Source organism: Ixodes scapularis, unplaced genomic scaffold (genome assembly GCF_016920785.2).
Source record: "Ixodes scapularis isolate PalLabHiFi unplaced genomic scaffold, ASM1692078v2 PGA_scaffold13__105_contigs__length_92229423, whole genome shotgun sequence".
Classification (NCBI taxonomy): Eukaryota; Metazoa; Arthropoda; class Arachnida; order Ixodida; family Ixodidae; genus Ixodes; species Ixodes scapularis.
In genome coordinates, this window is record NW_024609839.1 from 4,749,301 (window position 1) to 4,772,837 (window position 23,537).

Consider the following 23,537-nt stretch of genomic DNA (forward strand, 5'->3'; position numbering starts at 1 on the left):
CAATATTTATTTTCTTTATTACAAAAAAAAACAACAACCACAACAAAATGGCGCCGGCCAGAGACGATTCTCACCGTGGCTAGTGCCACTAAATGATCTACGCTTTAGAGTAACCACACTTACCTATCTTGTGGCTTAAAAGAATGGTTGTCAGTTATCTGAAGCTGTATCTGAAATCACAGGAAACGCTATTCCGATTGGAATAGCCAGCACCATTTTCTGCCGCTCTTCCTGTAAGCCTGAAATCTTATGCTAATCTGCTGAATTTGGCTACTTCAACATTCTTTTTAGTAACTGGACCCTACGGGGCTATTACCGGGCACAACCCTGCCGCCTAAAAAGCGACCACTTGCGACAGAGTTGCCCCGCTCTAATGACTCGATCCACCAGACATTGACCTCGGACGCTCAAATGGATACCGTTGCGACTACGAGCCACATTTCTGCATCGGAAGCGCGCCAACCACTACAAGAACCTCAAGTGACGGCTAAAGACATCAATGACGACGTTCCATTGAAGAAACAGTGCGTGAATCTTCCCTCGGAACAAATGGACGACAACAGGACATCCAACTACTCGTTTCGTGACGGCACTCCGGGAGACGAAGACGACTTCACTCAAGTCACAGTGCGGAAAAATCGCCCTGCCAGAATCCCACTGATTATCAAGCCAAAAGAACAGGGAACCTCGTTCTGGAAAATCAACCCCAACAGAATAGCAAAAGAAATCGTGACAGTATCACAAGAGAAATTACTAGCACCTCGAATAAGGAAAGATGGAACAATCACGGTCAACACGGCGACGCTGAACTCAACGAACAGGCTTCTTATGATGAACTCTCTTGTCGAAATAGACGTGACAGTGACCGTGTCCGAGTCATACACGCGCAATGTTGGCAAGGTCAACAACATTCCTGTCCAATACTCAGACTACGAACTGCTAGACTACCTGAAGGACGCTGGTGTCATCACAGTGCAACGACAAATTGCATACTCAAGAAAAGAAGACGGCAGCATGAAGCAACAATCAACAGAAAGTGTCCTTCTTCACTTTCCACAGAATCACCAAATGCCTGCACGGGTCCTATTCGGCTTCACCAGTCATCCTGTGATGGAGTACTTTGGAACCCCGGTACAGTGCTTTCGATGCCAACGACACGGGCATCTCGCAAGACACTGTCGCGGCCAACAGAGTTGCAAGGTGTGCGCCGGACCAGACAGCTACAAAGACTGCATGGACAAAAGTAATCCAAAGTGTGCAAATTATGGAAGCAATCACTGCGCTTCGTTTTCAGGCTGTCCTCACAAAAAGGCAGCAGCTGCAGCCAGAAAACATGAAATCCTAAATGGACCAATACAAAATAACCGTTATCGTTCCCCGAATCTTGAGGTCACACGCACCTCGCTGCCTCCTCTACCTCCTTCTCGCCCACCTCCACTTCCCCCTCGTCCCTCTACATCATCAAAGCAGACACAAGTATCTCAACGACCTCAAAGGCCGCAGTATTCTAACGTGTTAAAACGCGAACTAAACGCCCAGATCAACTTCAAGACTCCATCTCACCTAAACTCGACGATACCTGGTCAAACGCCTCCAGGAGACCGAGCATCAAACCTCTCCCCTGTGCCAGCACCCCGCACACAGAAGCGTGATATACGCAGACGCGGTCATCGGGAGGATTACTATGAAACACGGCAATCGAGCGACGTCTCGCATTTGCTAGAACCGATGTTTTTTACGGCTTTAAGGGCCATACTCAGCGCCGTGCCCGCAGCCAACAATCTTTCTGAGGTAACAGCCCTATTTGCTATGGAAAGATTACTTAAGTCTTCACGAACATCGATGAATGAAGAGTATTCCAATGCCTGATTTGTACAGCCATATAAGAATATTTCAGTGGAATGCCAACGGATTCCGTCAAAAGACTGGTGATTTTCGTCAATTTCTTAAAAAGAACACCATACCGATACTTGCATTAACCGAAGCTCGCGTGGACGACGACTTTCGCCTCTCAAACTTCGTGCAGTACAAATCATCTCGTCAAAATGGTCAAAGTCGAGCGATGCTAGCTTTACAGAAAGATCTCGTATCAGTACATCTGTTCTCTTCTACGAAAGATAGCCCAGAATTCGTCGCCTGCAAAGTACGGTGTGGTAAGTTTTCAGTTACAGTTGTGAGCGTGTACATCGAACCGCAAACTCCAATAATTTCATTTGGGTTTTCTGAAATATTTCGTCACGTATCTGCTCCTCTTATTATATGTGGAGACTTCAATGGACACCACACAATGTGGGGGAGTGACCATTGCGATCGACGTGGAAATGTCATTGCTGAGTATGTGGACAAGTATAACATATGCGTCCTCAACGACGGATCGCCGACCTTTGTTCGTGGCCCTACCTACTGCAGCTGTTTAGACCTGACTCTATGTTTTCCAGACATTTCACCTCAAATGACATGAATGACAGACAGGAAAACCCGAGGTGGCGACCATTTTCCCATTCTCGCACAACACCCTCTTCTTAATATTCGTGGGCAGCAACATAGAGCACGGATAACAAACTGGCAGATGTTCAGACATTTAAATACTTTAAGACATACCGATTTGAAAGAGCCCGATGATTTTGCGAACTTGATTCGCTTAGTTACGAACGGGCAACGCGTCTTGTACCTGTACCTAACGGACACGTTGGTGTTAATGGTGAATACGAAAAGCTACGTGCAGAAAGACGAAGAGCAGAGCGCCGCTATAGAAGATTAGGAGATGTTGAAGACTATAACCAGGCCCAACATATTCACAAGCTCATGCGTTGAGAGCTGCAAATTCCTTCAGTCCGCCAATGGAGGAAGTTCAGCGGCAATCAGACCCCCTTGACACCGATTCCAATAGTATGGAAAATACTTCGTTCTCTTCGCACGCCTGTTATGCAAAAGCAACCCTTCCGCGCGCTAGCGCTTCTGATGGGCATATCGGAAGTAACAATCGCGGATGAATTTTGCGCTCTGTTAGCACAACAAAGCGATGTGGTAACAACTTACCAATGCAAATCTTCCAAGACGCAGGCTACTCGTACCCTCGAGAACAAGAGGCATCTAGTGCATGCAGAGCTAGATCATGAAATCAACATACGTGAAATTTTTTGTGCGCTTCACAACACCCACAAGTCTACAGCTCCTGGTCTCGATTAGATCACTTACGATGCACAAGCAAATCTCGGCCCCGATGCCACCAGCACTCTTCTAGAAATATACAATCAAGTTTGGAAAACAGAGACAATACCGGAATCGTGGAAGCTAGCTAAAATAGTTGCGCTCATAAAACCTGGCAAATCACCACTAAGCCTGGATTCCTTCCGCCCTGTAAATTTAACCAGTTGCGTCGGAAAGCTGCTCGAGAAGATCTTACATAACCGCTTGCAGTGGTGGTTGGAAACTAGTAAAGCGTTTCCCGAAGAAATTACAGGATTTCGTCCACGTAGATGCACAATGGATGGTATCTTAGACCTCACCACCTGTGTAGAGTACGAACGAGATAACGGAAACATTACAGTGGCAGTGTTCGTAGATATTCGCCGAGCATTTGATACGGTTAGTCACGCTCATGTTCTTGAAGGACTTGTGCTTCTTGGTGTACATGGACGCATGCTTCGCTGGATACAAGAGTTTCTTCGATGCAGGAACATCGTAGTGTGTACAAATGATGGAGACAGCAAGCATCATGAACTCCACCATGGAGTACCCCAAGGTAGCGTGTTGAGCCCTACTCCTTTCAATGTCGTAATGGCGCAGTTACCGCAGAAACTCCAGCCACCTCTACGAATATCTATATATGCTGACGATATCTGTATTTGGATCTCTGGCTCGTCCCCAGATATTTTAAAGAATCAGTTACAGGTAGCCTTAGACACGACAAACAATTTTTTAAGAGAACGAGGAATGGAGCTATCTGCCACGAAATCTGCATTTATACCATTTACCAAAAAAAAGCTTCCTGGTTTCAAACTTAATGTAAATGCCCTATTGGAAAAACGTACAAGAAACAAACCTGTTGCTTGTACAGTTCTGGTGTGACACCACCGTAATTTCTTTGTGTTATGGATGCAGCTAGATTGGTTTGGTGTCCTGCATAACTGGAGATACCGGCACCGCTATGGCTCCGGGTCTGTCTATACTGGCAGCCACTTAGCTTGCCGATATGATTCGGTGTGGCTGGTATGATTTTGCGTCCGATGACGTAGGCGACTGCCGTCTTTCCAACAAAACGCTTATACCGCAGGACCACCGGTATAACCAAATCATACATGCAGAAAGACGACCGCCATCTTCCAACTAAAACGTCCATCGTTCACCACCGTTATCGTTACATACACCATACATGTCGAAAAAGAACATAAGCCACGTTTACACGAATGCGACTTAGTCGCATTGAATCCAGTTGCCGCATTCAATATGCGGTCATGTAAACGGCATAATGCGCAAAGCGCATCGCATTTTGGAACGGGGAGGATTATCGGAAGGCGCTCGCTGCGGGAGCGAGTGAACAGCTGAGAACATGGCGGCGGCCAACCTCGTCGGCGGCGCGGAGAGCGGTCCCGCAATTTTTTTCCCGAGAACGCAAGATTTTATTGCGATCATAAGTAAGCGGAATAGAGCGGAGCTGCTCGGCGAGGGCGGCCCCGTCCAAACCTTTGCGAAGTACGACTTGCGCGTCCGAAGGGGTCACAAAGGCTTCGGTGCAAGAGAGAATGACACCGAGAGCTCCGAGCACTGTAGAGCACTGCATGGTAGCGCAGAACGAGCAGCTCCTACCTCGGTGCAGTTCCTGGCTCCGCAAGAGCCTCTCGGACTCGGGGTCCGGTTGGTCCGGTCGCGATCGGCGAGGTCTAGCGCGGCGAAACGCGGAGGCTTCCTCAAAGCGTGCACACACACGTCGCCTCTCGTTCAGAGTGAACCGGCGGCCCGGCGGCCCGGCCTGGAGTCCTAAACGCCTTCCGTCTCCCAACTTCTTCCACAGCACCGAAGACAGCGGGCACGATCTTTACGTTCACTGAATGCGTCGAAAGGCCTCCACGTGCGATGCACCGGAAGACGTGGTGCGGCTGGTGCCGGAACGGAACTGCATAACTTCGAGCTTTGAGTCAACGTGCACGGCAACAAACCGGTCGTGACACCAAGCCGCGGATACCGCATCGCCGGTCGACAGCGGCAAACGGCCCGTTGCTCGTATCGTGGGCCGTGACTCGTACTCGGCCAACTTGGCGTCTTTTCGTGGCCCCTCGCGTCGTCGCAACCAGCCACAAACCCGACAAACCCACCAGCCCGAAACCGTAGCGACCGTAGCCTGCGTTGGAGAAAAGCGAAACCGAAACTTAAAGCTTCCGCCCAGTGGCTTCCGCTGCCGCGGCTTTTCTAACTTTGCGGCTTCCACTTCCGGTCGTCGCGGAGATGGCGAAGATAGAGCGGTGTGGGGGGTCGTTGGCTCGTTTACGGTTACGAGACAGATGTTTTGCGGTCCGTTTCTACTGCGTCTTTGGCTCTCAACTGGACGGCGCCTCTCATAGTTCAACCAGGCGTGGTCAGCCTGCGTCAGGCCGGCTCGACTCGTCCGATCGCCGGACCGCAGGCGACTTCCAAGTACGTACGGCCGTTAGGCCTAGGATCCGAAGGCCTAGGATCCGTGAAGCGGTAAGCGAATCTCGTCCCGTTTTCGTTCTACTTTTAAATTACGTTAGGTGCGCTACAGTATAAGCATGCGTGCCAAGTGTTCGTGACAATTTTGAACTAGAATAATTGTGCTTCATTGCGGTCATTTGCCGAAAATGTAAATGAGGAATGAACGAGAAGCCATGCTTGAAAGCGGTGTATGTATGTACGATGTTAACTTCTACCTGAACGGCTAAAAAAAAAAGTCAAGACTGGTTACGGTTAGATGCGAGGCTGGTCCCAATGCAATGGTACTTAGAGCGTCTTTCTAAACGGCATGTTAGCAATATAGCGATCAACGAGACGAGCGACGGCGAGAAGCTACGAGAGCCGGCGCCGAGCGCCGAAGATTTCTCACTCTCTCTGCTTGCGCCGCTCGGTTCTTGGGCTTCTAGAAAACGTCGCTCATCGCCTTGGCCGCTCGCACCAATCGCTTTCATAATGTGTCGCCTTGGCCGCTCGCACCAATCGCTTTCATAATGTGTGTCTCGTCGCGCGGCTGACTGCCGTGTTTATTCGAATATAAGTCTACCTTTTTTTTTTTTCTCGGAAATTGTGACTAAAGAATTTTGACACCTACATTCGCGACCAAATTTTGCGACCCTACCGCAGGCATGAAGCTATCGAGTCACCGAGCCGGCGTTGCCGTAGAGCCGCTCCGCTTCTTGTTTCAAAAAGCTTTTGGTTGCCGAAATGGCTCGCCGCCCGCGGTGGCCCCTCGGGCGTCGGATTTCGACATCGCGCCTCTAGCGTTCCCCTTGCTGAGCAACGGGTAAGGAGAGGAACGCGATGCGCCATGCACTTTACCCTCCATCCTCGCAAACGCGCACAAAAAAAAAAAAAAAATTGTTAGTTGCCTGAGGCGGCTCGGCTCGCGTGTTGCTCATGGCGACACGGCGGCTTTGCTTGCGTCTTTGTAGTTTGTCTTCCGTCGCTTCGCACCTTTTTTCGTTTCTTGTCGTCATTTTACAACGGTGTCAGTGAAGTATTGCTGCGAATTTGCGAGGATGTCTACCCAGCTGACGAAGCTTCGGACGATGATAGCATGTCCAGAAGTTCTGACGGTGATGAAGTTTTTGGCATCGCCCCGTGATTTAGCTGTGAGTGATGTAAATAAAGATTTTTTTCTTTCTTTTGCCCAAAAATTTCCCCTGTTCTTAAAAATAAAAAAAAAGGTCAACCTATATTTGAATTTTTTTTTTTTTGTTCTTGGTGGATCCAATAAATAGGGTTCGACCTATTTTCGAGTAAATACGGTAACTTTAATTTTTTATTTTGAGTTTCGTCGGACGCAACTCGAATGCTTTACAGTTACGTTGGGCATAACTTTAATTTTTATTTCGGGTTCCGTCGGACGTAACGTTAGACACTCCGTTACACTTAAGGAAAATAGGGGCTGCTGGTTCATCATATAAACCAACCATTTGTGTTTAATTAAAATGCATCACTGACCTCAAAAAAAAAAAAAAAAACTGCTATCCTAGAGTTTATGCTATAGGAATGTAGCGCTTCAGATAAATTTGTTAATTTTTACTTTTAGTCCCTGCCCCCTCCAGATACAACATCTGGCCTAAAGCAGTGTTCCGGATCTCCTCCCAAGACCTCAGGCGGGTCGTCATTCAATCCATGAGTCGGCGGCGTCTCATGGGCGTGTTGCTGGTGCTTACTGGATGGTGCTACCGAGGGAAAAGTGGTCATGCTTGGGAAAGGCAAGTATGGCCGCCGTAAGTATACATATTGTCTTTGCACCTTTGCTCGAATCCACTTTTAAGAAATGCACAGTTCGCATGTGTGCATCTCTCAATGTTTCCACAGTCGGCTGTTTTTTTTTTTTTTTTTGAGTGCTCCAACTTTGTCAGCGCTAGTTTCTCTAGATCATGCAAATGGGATACAACACTAAACCACATATGCTCTCGCAACAAACAGTGCTGTGCAGAAGCACAGTGGAATTTACTCTAGCTTTATAATGCAGCACAAAATAGTTGACTCCAAGTATAGCTACTTTTGTGACTCCGTTTAACCAAAAGCTCTGCCGAAACACACTTGCCGCCTTATAGGTAGTGCAAAAGAACCTCGCGTGCCTAACCTGGAGAAGGGCATTTTTTTCATAGGTCAATTTTTTCTTAAACCAATACCTTCAGCCTCCTTGAAATGTTAACATCATGTGACACACGGAAGAACAGTAAACTCTTTAATGTTGGCGAACCTTTAATATTCGCGGCCTTTAATTTTGCAGAATTCAGTGGCTGCGATTATGTCCTCTGTGACCGATTCGAGAAGAAATAAGGGCCACGAAGATAAGGGGGTTTTACTGTACATCGGAGGAAAGAGGAAGTCACTTATGTTCGTATGCAGGAGTAAAACCAACAACAACAATCATGGTGTCGACACTTTGTAAACCTATCTGTGTCTATTGAATGATATCAATTTTGTTTTAGTTCGTTAAACATTGTTGCCTGTACATTGTGGGATGTCGTCTTCAACACGAGCAGTGGTTTTCTTCTCAAGCAGGCAGCATGGACGCGTGCCGCAGCACAACATAGTTCATTTGCAGGTGGTACCACAGGTTGAAGGATGGTTGGCACAATATGGGGGAGTCACAATTCAATGTTCTACCTCGGGCGTAGACAAGATTTGCTTATTCTAAATCATTTTGTCAAAAAATCTGGGATTTGCGATGAATGTACCCGCATGGTTGGAAGGGCCAGACAAGCCTTGTGAGCGCTTCATTTTCTAGCGTCTCAGTTCTGAACCCACTCACGCACCACATGTGTAGATGTTCCGATAGGTGGGAGCACTTATTTGGAAAATGGTCAATGGCAACTGTTATCTTTATCAGACTTCTGTATTATGGTCAAAGTTGGACTGCATATTTGCAATACCTTTTCTCACTTAAAAATATGTCATACTGAAATATGTAGAATAGCCGATGACAAAAAGAGAATGGCTGGGCGTCCTCCAGCACGTGCTTGTGCTTTTCACTCCACTTTGGACATATGTGCTTTCTCCAGGCTCATGAGGCGCTGAAACGTCATCGAAGGTAGCAGACGGGCTGGTGGTGGAACAACGGAGACTTCTCCCTGCCTTTCTCATGCTGTCAGTGAGCGTGTACCTCTATACTCTAACTTAGCTTAACCTGCACAGAGCTGAGGAGAATAGGCTTGGCGAGTGCCCTTACTACATATGCATTTGTACAGCTGAGGCACTTTCTGAATCAAGAACATTGTGTATCTTACCTTCAAAAACACATCATTTTGGGGGTGCAAAAGGAATTGTAAGGCATATCTTTGTTTGTATTCTCCTATTACGCATTGCAGGCACGTAGCCAGGGGGAGGCCTATGAGGCCCGGCCCCCCCCTCCCCCCCCAATATCTTCCATTTTGCATGGGTCCTCCTCTCCCCCCTCCCCCTCATACAGCGTTTTGTTATGAGGGGGCCCTCCCTGAAACAAAATCCTGGCTACGTGCCTGACGCATCGACTCCAACTTAATGCGGAGTCGACCCACCCTGTTGATAAATTTAATGCCTGTCAGGTAATTTGTTTTGCATTTAGTTAATATATCAGTATTCAGTTAGGTATCCCAAGTCATTAGTCGTTGAGATGCAGTCTCTCTGCAAGTCAGTCATCTTTAACATTCATAAAACTGCTTGTCAAATAATGGCACTGTCGAGGACATGTACTCGGCTCGAGCAATCGCTGTGCACAAGCTGGTCGTGTGGATGCAGACAGCAAACATCCCGGTTGAAACGTCCTTCCTCGCAATGTAGCTCAAGACTAGGTCAGGGCCCCACTCACAAACGTCTATACTTTGCATTTCTTTAAGCTGGACCACTTTTGACACTACAAGCCATTGCAGCAAAAACAGTGTGAGACATGATTATAAGCTCGACGTACCATGGCATCCAACTAGAAGGTCACATGGCTTGCAGCTTCTGCCGTAATTAACTTTAAACTGAGATAGTTTCGAATAATGCTCCCGGTTTTTAGTGTTGCCCGGTACGGTTAACAATTTGGTTATATAGTGCTGCATTGAAAAATCTGCATTCGTGACTGTATCACCTTATGAATGCATACTAGCTATTAAACTCCATTCTGCAGAGAAACGAAATGCACTTTGCTTCCAATTGCAGCTACTTCTGGAACTTCATGGTATGAAGCACCTTATGGCTGCAAGCTCTGACCGATCTTGTTCTCTGGTCTGCGCAGGCCCATTGCAGGGAGTCACTCCGAGAGCCTCACCAGAGGTTCCTGCCTGTGGTCGTTCTAAATTTTTTTGTTGTAGGTATGCATCCTTTCTGTCTTTCCCTAATGTACTCAGGCGTTTTCTTTTCATTGTCGCAGATTTGCCTCAAAATTGGTTCAGCACAAAATGGATGCTGTACAACTGTATCCCGCATATTTTGTTCAAGATAACTTTTCTTTGCGAAAGTTAGATTTTTTTTATAAAGGTTAGTCTTTTTTGTTTTTATTTACAAATTTATTTGAGTTTCCATGGGAAACACTAAAACGTTATGCCAAGGGCAAGGCCAAGTTCACTGCTCTAACTTGTTCTCAACTGATTGCAAGAAATTTTGTTAATGTCGTGAAACCTCTTTCCAGCACTTGCTTTGCAGCATGGAAACAAATTATACATGGGACACACTCTGCAGGTTTGCCTTCTATAGATGTCGTGCTACTAGAGAGCAGGCAAATTCGATTGTTCGTTTTGCCATTGCTTTTTTTTTAGCCGTTGTCTTGATAGTTCTTGTAAATTTAAAAATTTTCCTAAAAAGCAAGTCGGCAAGAATATCTAGTTTGACTAGTTAGCTGAAAATAATGATCTAGTACCCTTTAGTCAGTAAAATAGATAGTGTGTGCCGCTGTTAGTGTCAAGTAGAGATGCAAGCTTTTTAGGCACTTTGCGCAGAGTGGTACCCATTTTTATTGGTTGGCCTCTTGGTGCGCGCCAACTGAACTCTTTCTATCCAGACACCTGCCCTTTGCTATTATTTGGCAGGCTTTGGCAATAAAATAATATAGTGCTATTCCTCGGTGGCTTAAAAACCTAAAGAAAGAAGTTTCTTCATGTTTAAACGCAAAGTTTTATAAAAGCAAAAATGAATTAAGCCAGTAGCAGACGACACATAGCCTCAACAGTGCTTCGCGCCAACAGCGTTGCGTCAAAATAGCGGTCGTCTCCTTTTTGCTGCCTTCTCTCTCTTTCCTTCGGCGCTCTCCTCCCTTTCCTCCTCTCCGGCATCTTTGTCACCACACCCACTGGTTAAACTCTCCCACTATACGGCTCTGCATTGCAGTAGTAGTTTTTTTTATAGTCTTTAGAGTTAAATGTGAATATTTGACAGAAATCTCCCAGGTTGGGGTGAAAGAGTGTTAAATGAATGCATTTGATCATTCGCCTTAATTCGGTACCCATCATTTCAAGGCCTGTGTGGCCTTGTCCTGGGGTGTGTCTATGACTGTGGCTGTAAAGGAGCAGTTTTTTAATAGGTGCACGTACAAAGTATAAAAACAAAAGGATCAATGTGCTGATCACGAAAGAATATGCTAGCCATTCTAATGTAGCTCTGCCAAGTACTTGATTGTGATTTGTTTTTATTTCCAGCTACTTGGTTGCCTCAAGATCTGGAGATCCTAGTGGCCACAAGCTTGGACTCAATCTTCTTCTGTGGTCTGGCCAGGACCATGGGGGAGGTAATCCCAGCAACAAGAGCATCACAGTATCTCCCTGCCTGTGACTTTCGATTAGCATCACGACAAGGGAGTCCTCATGCCACCAAGTGTTAGGTATGCTACTCGAAATAAGCATTCTTACCTCTTCTTGAAGTGAAACAGCAAAAGCACTACTAAGCCTAAAATGCAAAAAACATTCAAATCTCTGGTTGGATGGAGTTCCAATTACAAAAAGGCGTCTGCAGACATGATTCACATGTGAACTTAAAGCCCACGGATGTAGGTTCGACAGAGTCACAGAAATAACTTCCCGCAGATGGCTTCACTAGTGCTATACACAAACAAATTCTTAAAATAATCATTGTGTTACGTTGGTGTCATCAATCTTATGTACCTACCCCACCCAGCAGTCGGGAGATGTGAAATATAAAAAAATGGGAACTTGCACATTGTCAGCTCTGCAAAGAGAATATATTGAACCGAGCATAGCACGTTCAACTTAAGAAAGCAATTCAGTGCAGGCCTAGTTTTAAGCTTCACATATTTGTTATTGCCCTTCATAATGAAGTAAAAACTGCTAAACTTGTGGCCCACTACAGGCTTTCTATTAGTGTTAAAAAGTGTTAAGGCACTTTAAACAGCTCGCTCCAAATATTTTCTTGAAATGCATAGGTTTATGGAAATTATTATGTGGATGTTTGCAGACAGTCATGGTGAGACCAATCTTTAGTGCCAAGTGTTCCACTTATTAAGAGTTGGTTGAGTCTGTAAATGTCGTAGGTCGCAAATTAAATTTTTATAGTATGCAATGGGCACAATCATCCGTAATGACTAGCTCTACCTAGGGGAACTTTATACGTTTACTACGGCAAGATGGTTTCGCAAAACTAATTATTTAGTTTATTCAACTCCTGCACTAACTTTATCTCTAGAAACTTTTTATATTCTTTACGATGCTGAGTTAGGATTCTGGAAGTAGTTTTTCTAGAACTACGCTAGACATTTCCAGTTGATAATTTTTCTCGCAAAGCATTCGAGAGTGCCAAACCCTGTAATATACGGATGGAATTCCAAAATGATGCGACTGGCAGTTTGAAACATTCGGCACTGTAACAGTAACAATGACATGTCACTTGCCTATGTAATGCTCATTGTCGCAGATCAAACTGCTTTTTCCGTCTGCACTCATTTTCAGTGGACTCATTCAGCGAACTCGCACCCGAGACTGCAGCGCTGGGTTCTGCGAAGTAATTTGCATGAATATAGATGCAACAGGTTTCTTTGAGCGTGTGTCTAACACATATTCTTTATATTGAATCTGCTAACAGTATTCATGACCATGTCCTTAATTGTATCCACATTCCAGCTTATTTTTATTTTGACATTTGAGTTTTCTTCAGTACTTTTCTCAACATCTGTGCTTGTTGGGCCGTACTCAAGACCATACATCTTGTCTTTCACTATTACATCAATATATAAAACTGTTGATGCCGAGTGAGAATTCAAGGTACCGAATCTGTCGTGCGAGTTAAATAAGAACCAATAAAAAGCTCTACAAAGGAAATTTTGTTAAAGGAGGCTGTATAAGCATTAGAATAGCATATGCCATGCTAAAAAAATACAAATTCTTGTTAGGTATGCAAGGATGACACTGCTGTGCTGTTTCTGATGTGTCACAAAAAAAATCAGTGCCATACAGTGATCCTTATGGAAGTACAAACTGTCGAATTCAAAGCCCAGAAGGTTTATTCAAGAATGTTCCTCAATACAAATGTATTTAGAGATCTGAGCCACTGACTCATACATGAATATGTGGCGAACATTCATTTTCATGTGCATTATAGTTTACAAGGTCTAGTCTGCATTGATTTATTGCATTCATGCTGAAACTGGGAGGGGTTCTCTGGGTATGAATAAAGATATAAACATTTCTTAAAATCAAAACATTTGAGAACAGACTATACGGCTCTGCATTGCAGTAGTAGTTTATTTGTAGTCTTTACAGTTGAATGTGAATATTTGACAGAAGTCTCTCAGGTTGGGGCGAAAGAGGATTAAATGAATGCATTTGATCATTCGCCTTAATTCGGTACCCATCATTTTAACGCCTACTTGGCTTTGTCCTGGGGGGTGACTATGACTAAAATAAGAGGATCTATGTGCTGATCACGAAAGAATATGCTAGCCATTCTAATGTAGCTCTGCCAAGTACTTGATTGTGACTTGTTTTTATTTTCAGCTACTTGGGTGCCTCAAGATCTGGAGATCCTAGTGGCCACAAGCTTGGACTCAATCCTTTTCTGTGGTCCGGCCAGGACCATGGGGGAGGTAATCCCAGCAACGAGAGCATCACAGTATCTCCCTGCCTGTGACTTTCGATTAGCATCACGACAAGGGAGTCCTCATGCCACCAAGTGTTAGGTATGCTACTCGAAATAAGCATTCTTACCTCTTCTTGAAGTGAAACAGCAAAAGCACTACTAAGCCTAAAATGCAAAAAACATTCAAATCTCTGGTTGGATGGAGTTCCAATTACAAAAAGGCGTCTGCAGACATGATTCACATGTGAACTTAAAGCCCACGGATGTAGGTTCGACAGAGTCACAGAAATAACTTCCCGCAGATGGCTTCACTAGTGCTATACACAAACAAATTCTTAAAATAATCATTGTGTTACGTTGGTGTCATCAATCTTATGTACCTACCCCACCCAGCAGTCGGGAGATGTGAAATATAAAAAGATGGGAACTTGCACATTGTCAGCTCTGCAAAGATAATATATTGAACCGAGCATAGCACGTTCAACTTAAGAAAGCAATTCAGTGCAGGCCTAGTTTTAAGCTTCACATATTTGTTAGTGCCGTTCATAATGAAGTAAAAACTGCTAAAGTTGTGGCCCACTACAGGCTTTCTATTAGTGTTAAAAAGTGTTAAGGAACTTTAAACAGCTCGCTCCAAATATTTTCTTGAAATGCATAGGTTTATGGAAATTATTATGTGGATGTTTGCAGACAGTCATGGTGAGACCAATCTTTAGTGCCAAGTGTTCCACTTATTCAGAGTTGGTTGAGTCTGTAAATATTGTAGGTCGCAAATTAAATTTTTATAGTATGCAATGGGCACAATCATCCGTAATGACTAGCTCTACCTAGGGGAACTTTATACGTTTACTACGGCAAGATGGTTTCGCAAAACTAATTATTTAGTTTATTCAACTCCTGCACTAACTTTATCTCTAGAAACTTTTTATATTCTTTACGATGCTGAGTTAGGATTCTGGAAGTAGTTTTTCTAGAACTACGCTAGACATTTCCAGTTGATAATTTTTCTCGCAAAGCATTCGAGAGTGCCAAACCCTGTAATATACGGATGGAATTCCAAAATGATGCGACTGGCAGTTTGAAACATTCGGCACTGTAACAGTAACAATGACATGTCACTTGCCTATGTAATGCTCATTGTCGCAGATCAAACTGCTTTTTCCGTCTGCACTCATTTTCAGTGGACTCATTCAGCGAACTCGCACCCGAGACTGCAGCGCTGGGTTCTGCGAAGTAATTTGCATGAATATAGATGCAACAGGTTTCTTTGAGCGTGTGTCTAACACATATTCTTTATATTGAATCTGCTAACAGTATTCATGACCATGTCCTTAATTGTATCCACATTCCAGCTTATTTTTATTTTGACATTTGAGTTTTCTTCAGTACTTTTCTCAACATCTGTGCTTGTTGGGCCGTACTCAAGACCATACATCTTGTCTTTCACTATTACATCAATATATAAAACTGTTGATGCCGAGTGAGAATTCAAGGTACCGAATCTGTCGTGCGAGTTAAATAAGAACCAATAAAAAGCTCTACAAAGGAAATTTTGTTAAAGGAGGCTGTATAAGCATTAGAATAGCACATGCCATGCTAAAAAAAATACAAATTCTTGTTAGGTATGCAAGGATGACACTGCTGTGCTGTTTCTGATGTGTCACAAAAAAAATCAGTGCCATACAGTGATCCTTATGGAAGTACAAACTGTCGAATTCAAAGCCCAGAAGGTTTATTCAAGAATGTTCCTCAATACAAATGTATTTAGAGATCTGAGCCACTGACTCATACATGAATATGTGGCGAACATTCATTTTCATGTGCATTATAGTTTACAAGGTCTAGTCTGCATTGATTTATTGCATTCATGCTGAAACTGGGAGGGGTTCTCTGGGTATGAATAAAGATATAAACATTTCTTAAAATCAAAACATTTGAGAACAGACTATACGGCTCTGCATTGCAGTAGTAGTTTATTTGTAGTCTTTACAGTTGAATGTGAATATTTGACAGAAGTCTCTCAGGTTGGGGCGAAAGAGGATTAAATGAATGCATTTGATCATTCGCCTTAATTCGGTACCCATCATTTTAACGCCTACTTGGCTTTGTCCTGGGGGGTGACTATGACTAAAATAAGAGGATCTATGTGCTGATCACGAAAGAATATGCAAGCCATTCTAATGTAGCTCTGCCAAGTACTTGATTGTGATTTGTTTTTATTTTCAGCTACTTGGGTGCCTCAAGATCTGGAGATCCTAGTGGCCACAAGCTTGGACTCAATCCTTTTCTGTGGTCCGGCCAGGACCATGGGGGAGGTAATCCCAGCAACGAGAGCATCACAGTATCTCCCTGCCTGTGACTTTCGATTAGCATCACGACAAGGGAGTCCTCATGCCACCAAGTGTTAGGTATGCTACTCGAAATAAGCATTCTTACCTCTTCTTGAAGTGAAACAGCAAAAGCACTACTAAGCCTAAAATGCAAAAAACATTCAAATCTCTGGTTGGATGGAGTTCCAATTACAAAAAGGCGTCTGCAGACATGATTCACATGTGAACTTAAAGCCCACGGATGTAGGTTCGACAGAGTCACAGAAATAACTTCCCGCAGATGGCTTCACTAGTGCTATACACAAACAAATTCTTAAAATAATCATTGTGTTACGTTGGTGTCATCAATCTTATGTACCTACCCCACCCAGCAGTCGGGAGATGTGAAATATAAAAAAATGGGAACTTGCACATTGTCAGCTCTGCAAAGATAATATATTGAACCGAGCATAGCACGTTCAACTTAAGAAAGCAATTCAGTGCAGGCCTAGTTTTAAGCTTCACATATTTGTTAGTGCCGTTCATAATGAAGTAAAAACTGCTAAAGTTGTGGCCCACTACAGGCTTTCTATTAGTGTTAAAAAGTGTTAAGGCACTTTAAACAGCTCGCTCCAAATATTTTCTTGAAATGCATAGGTTTATGGAAATTATTATGTGGATGTTTGCAGACAGTCATGGTGAGACCAATCTTTAGTGCCAAGTGTTCCACTTATTCAGAGTTGGTTGAGTCTGTAAATATTGTAGGTCGCAAATTAAATTTTTATAGTATGCAATGGGCACAATCATCCGTAATGACTAGCTCTACCTAGGGGAACTTTATACGTTTACTACGGCAAGATGGTTTCGCAAAACTAATTATTTAGTTTATTCAACTCCTGCACTAACTTTATCTCTAGAAACTTTTTATATTCTTTACGATGCTGAGTTAGGATCCTGGAAGTAGTTTTTCTAGAACTACGCTAGACATTTCCAGTTGATAATTTTTCTCGCAAAGCATTCGAGAGAGCCAAACCCTGTAATATACGGATGGAATTCCAGAATGATGCGACTGGCAGTTTGAAACATTCGGCACTGTAACAGTAACAATGACATGTCACTTGCCTATGTAATGCTCATTGTCGCAGATCAAACTGCTTTTTCCGTCTGCACTCATTTTCAGTGGACTCATTCAGCGAACTCGCACCCGAGACTGCAGCGCTGGGTTCTGCGAAGTAATTTGCATGAATATAGATGCAACAGGTTTCTTTGAGCGTGTGTCTAACACATATTCTTTATATTGAATCTGCTAACTGTATTCATGACCATGTCCTTAATTGTATCCACATTCCAGCTTATTTTTATTTTGACATTTGAGTTTTCTTCAGTACTTTTCTCAACATCTGTGCTTGTTGGGCCGTACTCAAGACCATACATCTTGTCTTTCACTATTACATCAATATATAAAACTGTTGATGCCGAGTGAGAATTCAAGGTACCAAATCTGTCGTGCGAGTTAAATAAGAACCAATAAAAAGCTCTACAAAGGAAATTTTGTTAAAGGAGGCTGTATAAGCATTAGAATAGCACATGCCATGCTAAAAAAAAATACAAATTCTTGTTAGGTATGCAAGGATGACACTGCTGTGCTGTTTCTGATGTGTCACAAAAAAAAATCAGTGCCATACAGTGTTCCTTATGGAAGTACAAACTGTCGAATTCAAAGCCCAGAAGGTTTATTCAAGAATGTTCCTCAATACAAATGTATTTAGAGATCTGAGCCACTGACTCATACATGACTATGTGGCGAACATTCATTTTCATGTGCATTATAGTTTACAAGGTCTAGTCTGCATTGATTTATTGCATTCATGCTGAAACTGGGAGGGGTTCTCTGGGTATGAATAAAGATATAAACATTTCTTAAAATCAAAACATTTGAGAACAGACTATACGGCTCTGCATTGCAGTAGTAGTTTATTTGTAGTCTTTACAGTTGAATGTGAATATTTGACAGAAGTCTCTCAGGTTGGGGCGAAAGAGGGTTAAATGAATGCATTTGATCATTCGCCTTAATTCGGTACCCATCATTTTAACGCCTACGTGGCTTTGTCCTGGGGGGTGACTATGACTAAAATAAGAGGATCTATGTGCTGATCACGAAAGAATATGCTAGCCATTCTAATGTAGTTCTGCCAAGTACTTGATTGTGATTTGTTTTTATTTTCAGCTACTTGGGTGCCTCCAGATCTGGAGATCCTAGTGGCCACAAGCTTGGACTCAATCTTTTTCTGTGGTCTGGCCAGGACCATGGGGGAGATAATCCCAGCAACAAGAGCATCGCAGTATCTCCCTGCCTATGACTTTCGATCAGCGTCACGACAGGGGAGTCCTCGTGCCACCAGGTGTTAGGTATGCCACTTGAAATAAGCATTTTTCTTACCTATTACTAGAACAGCAAAAGCACTACTAAGCCTAAAATGCAAAAAAAATATTCAAATCTTAGGTTGGATGGAGTTCCAATTACAAAAAGGAGTCTGCAGACAGGATTAACATGTGAACTTAAAGCCCGCGGATGTAGGTTCGACGGTGTCACAGAAATAACTTCCCGCAGATCGCCTTGTTCGTGCTTTACCCAAACAAATTCTTAAAATAATCATTGTGTTTCGTTGGTGTCATCAATCTTATGTCCCTACCACACCCAGCAGTCGGGACATGTGAAATATAAAAAAAAACAGGAACTTGCACATTGTCAGCTCTGCAAAGATTTATATAGTAAACAGAGCATAGCACGTTCAGCTTAAGAAAAAAATTTAGTGCAGGCCTATATTCATGGTTCACATATGTGTAATTGCTCTTCATAATGAAGGGAAAACTGCTTAAGTTGTGGCCCACTACAGGCTTTCTATTAGTGTTAAAAAGTGTGGTAGAAAACAAGATTGCGCTTGGAAGACGGGGACATAGGAAGGACAGACACAACAGAGCGCTAACATTCAACTGATTTAATTCAAGAACCTCAGCGTAGAAACGGACTTTGTCACCGCACCACATCTCAACCAATCCGTTCTGCCACAGACCGCAAGTACGCCAACGCCTTATCCGCCAAGTCAATTGACGCCATACTGACACAACTTGTGCCGGAACTATTTATAGTGTCAGCCTCCATAATCTCGCTAACAGTCCTATCTTTGTGCCTCTCAAGAACAGTAGACGAAGCAAATAATTGTTTGCACCCGCAGTCATGACAGTGACACGACAGATCATCACTGCGAGTGCAAACCATTATTTGCTTTGTCTACTGTTCTTGCTAGGCACAAAGATATGACTGTTAGAGAGATTATGGAGGCTGATGCTATAAATAGTTCTGGCACGTGTTGTGTCAGTGTGGCGTCAATTGACTTGGCGGATAAGGAGTTGGCGTACTTGCGGTCCGTGGCAGGGCCACGGATTGGTTGAGATGTGGTGCGGTGACGCAGTGTGTTTTTACGCTGAGGTTCTTGAATTAAATCAGTTGAAAGTTAGCACTCGGTGGTGTCTGTCCTTCCTATGTCCCCGTCTTTAAAGCGCAATTATGTTTTCTAACGTACCGTACCAACTTGCCCAACAATCAGCACTTGTTAAAAAGTGCTATTGTGTTTTAAGCAGCTCGCACCAAATATTTTCTTGAAATACATAGGTTCATGAAAATTATTATGTAGATGTTGGCAGACAGTCATGGTGAGGCCAATCTTTAATGCCAAGTGGTCCACTTATTCAGAGTTAATTGAGTTTGTAAATATTGTAGGTCGCAAATTAAATTTTTATGGTATGCAATGGGCACAATCATCCGTAATGACTAGCTCTACCTAGGGGAACTTTATACGTTTACTACGGCAAGATGGTTTCGAAAAACAAAGTATTTAGTTTATTCAACTCCTGCACTAACCTTGTCTTTAGAAACTTTTTATATTCTTTGTGATGCTGAGATAAGATTCTGGAAATAGTTTTTCTAGAACTACTCTAGATATTTCCAGTTCATCATTTTTCTCGCAAAGCATTCGAAAGAGCCAAACCCTGTAATGTACGGAGGGAATTCACAGAATGATGCGACTGACAGTTTGGAACATTCGGCACTGTAACAGTAATAATGACATGTCACTTATGTAATGCTCATTATCGCAGATCAAACTGCTTTTTCCGTCTACACTCATTTTCAGTAGACTCATCCAACGAACTCCCACCTGAGACTGCAGCGCTGGGTTCTGCAAAGTAATTTGAATGAATGATGATGCAACAGGTTTCTTTGAGCGTGTGTCTAACACATATTCTTTATATTGAATCTGCTAACTGTATTCATGACCATGTCCATAATTGTATCCACATTCCAGCTTATTTTTATTTTGACATTTGAGTTTTCTTCAGTACTTTTCTCAACATCTGTGCTTGTTGGGCCGTACTCAAGACCATAATCTTGTCTTTCACTATTACATCAATATATAAAACTGTTGATGCCGAGTGAGAATTCAAGGAACCGAATCTGTCGTGCGAGCTAAATAAGAACCAATAAAAAGCTATACAAAGGAAATTTTGTTAAAGAAGGCTGTATGGGCATTAGAATAGCACATGCCATGCTAAAAAAAATACAAATTCTTGTTAGGTATGCAAGGATGACAGTGTTGTGCTGTTTCTGATGTGTCACAAAAAACAAAAAAAATCAGTGCCATACAGTGTTTCTTATGGAAGTACAAACTGTTGAATTCGAAGCCCAGAAGTTTTATTCAAGAATGTTCCTCAATACAAATGTATTTGAGATCTGAGCCACTGACTGATACATGACTATGTGGCAAACATTCATTTTCATGTGCATTATCGTTTACTAGGTCTAGTCTGCATTGATTTATTGCATTCATGCTGAAACTGGGAGGGGTTCTCTGGGTATGAATAAAGAGATAAACATTTCTTGATATCAAAACATTTGAGAACGGACCAAAGGAAGGATCTGAGAACGGTATCTTAGATTCTCCTTTTTCTTACAGTATATCTAATGTTCACTTCATTTCACCTGATGCATTTAGTTTTTAGCGCAGCTGTTAGCACCCGTTTCCGCGTTTCGCGGCGTCGCTGTCGGCGTAACCGCCCAACTAAACTTGGCAGGAAATTGAATTAATGTTGTGGTCATGTGACGTTAATATTTCCGCTAAGTCTAGCTGAGAAACTGAATGTTTTTTATGGATGACGTGACACGGTCATGCGACGTCATTTTCCCCGCTACTTTTAGCGGAAAAACGGCATTTGTGTTGAGGTCATGTGACATCAATTTCCGCGCTAAATTTATTGGGAAACTTAACCCGCTAAATTTAGCGGGGAAATTTCCCCCTAAATGGGAGGGAGCAGAAGAGGAGGAGGGGAGGGGAAGGAGGGGCATCTTCCTCTTCAAGAGCTGTACTGTATTTTCTCATTACAGAGAATTGTAAACGTCTCATATTTCATCTCATGTTTTTTCAACTTTTATATTGCAGGTGCGCCTGCAGCACAAATCTGCGTTGTGCTGATCCTCTACGCACAAGTTAGGAACTCCTGAGTGACAAGAGTGGGAGTTTGGTCTGACAGCTCAAGGGACACCATTGTTCAGTATTGAATTTTTAATTATCTTCTTTTGAGCAAAGTTAAGCTTTGCTGCATGCAGTTCTTCTAAAAATAAATACCTGCAACCAAATTTACCATGTCACGACATTTTGCCTCTGCTCTTAGTGCTCCTGGTGAGCCTCGGATGAGAGCTTACTGGTCTGCAAACATCATAATTGTTTGAAACCACTCACTGATGTAGAGACTTATTGACATCCAGCATTCCAATGAAACGCTGGATATCCACAAGTCTTTCTTGAACAATGCAAGCGGGAAAGGAACCATACAATCATATTGTATTGTGGGACATTCTACAGAGTGTTTTTTTGTATATTTTACAGATTTTTTCTAAAAAAGCCGTAAAAGCTACATTTACGCAGTCTGTACACGTGAGTTATATGGTCAGGGCGGCATAGTATAAAAGGCTAATTTGTAATGATCAGTCGGCTTATTACAGAGATGTGCCAGACTTCTTTCAGAAAACTAGATGGAGGTTCATTCTCGCGTTGTTTTATCCCGCGAATCTGAATATCCCGTTCGTTTTCCACAAAGATATAACTAAACGTGAGAAAACACAAAAAAAACATCCTACCAATAGTGACATCGTAAGAAGACCTTTCAGCCGCCAAGTGCGTGTCGCTTAAGGGCCGCGCGTCCAGTCGCAAGTTTTCTAGGTATATTCTCCCGCATTGGCACCAGTCGTGACACATTTTTCTGCCCCTTTAAAAAATAGCATGTGCGTGCATAGCTTTCATAGGCGCTGAAGATGCGTGAACAAAGATTTTGAAAGCTGCTCTTGTGACGTCGCTCTCTAGGGAAGTGCTTTCAAAGCGCTTTAAAAATGACTCTATGCAGCCTCGATTAATTAAATTAGCAAATAATTTTGATATTTGAGATTCTGGAGGTCAAATGAAGAAGATTTAAACGTGTTTTCTCAAATACAAAACCGCTTCAGCCTCTCTCTAAGTATAGTATGTTCCTAAAATTTTTAATCAGTGAAAATAGAGCCATGGTTCCAATTAGAAACTTCTAAGCATCATCAAAACACACTAAATCAATTTTCTTTGTGAAGATATAAGACAAGAGCAGCATTTTATGGTGTTCTAAAAAAATGGTCAATTTGGACGCGTTTCCAGACTTCGGTTTCTTACCAGAGCGCATCTTTGCACCTACGGTCCTGCTGCCCGGTGGCCGCAGTGCGAAGCCGCCCCCTCGCCTCCCTCGTAGGATGGAGGGAAGCAAGGCGCACGTGTGTTGCGCGTCTAAGCCCCTGGGGAACAGGACCGTGGGCGCAAAGATGAGCTCTGATAAGAAACTGAAACCTAGAAACTCGTCCAAATAAAGCATTTTTACAGAACGCGTAAAATGCTACCCCTGCATTATATCCTTCTAAAAAGAGTTGATTTTGTGGTTTTCAGTGACTCAGCAAGTTTCCAATAGAAACCATAGTTTCATTTTCACTAATTAAAAAGTTAATTAACAAATTGTATTTAATTATCTGACCGATCGTTCCGACTAGGTCCCTATACTACGTACGCCTGGCCATATAACTCTCCTGCACAAATCGCATTAATTTAGCTTTCACGGCCTTTCTAAACATATATGTAAAGCTTAAAACTAAATTGCCATGTACAACAGTGAAAAGGCAAAACCACCATGTTGGAGCCATATGGCTCCAACATGCCGGTATCGCCTTTTCGCTGGTATAGGATGTCCCATATTACGTTATCCATGTATTGTTCCGTCCGCCTACATGGTTCCGCCAAATCCACTACGCCGGTATAGGATGTCCCATAATACGACACGCTTGTATGGTTCCGCCTACCTGTATCGTTCCGCTGTAATCCACTATACTGGAGCTGCCTTTTCGCTTGTATAGGATGTCCCATATTACGGTTACGCTTGTATGAGCCTTTTCCATCATCTTTCCAT

At 43.1% G+C, this 23,537-nt stretch overlaps 1 protein-coding gene across 1 annotated transcript in view; it reads left to right on the forward strand.

The window, feature by feature from the left end:
* The first annotated feature begins 411 nt into the window (after window positions 1–411).
* Window positions 412–23,537, forward strand: part of LOC115318152 — a 37,037-nt gene continuing 13,911 nt past the window's right edge. The window contains exon 1 of the mRNA XM_040211871.2: window positions 412–1,131. Within this exon, the coding sequence (XP_040067805.2) occupies window positions 412–1,131 (720 nt within the window). The remainder of the gene's footprint in view (window positions 1,132–23,537) is intronic.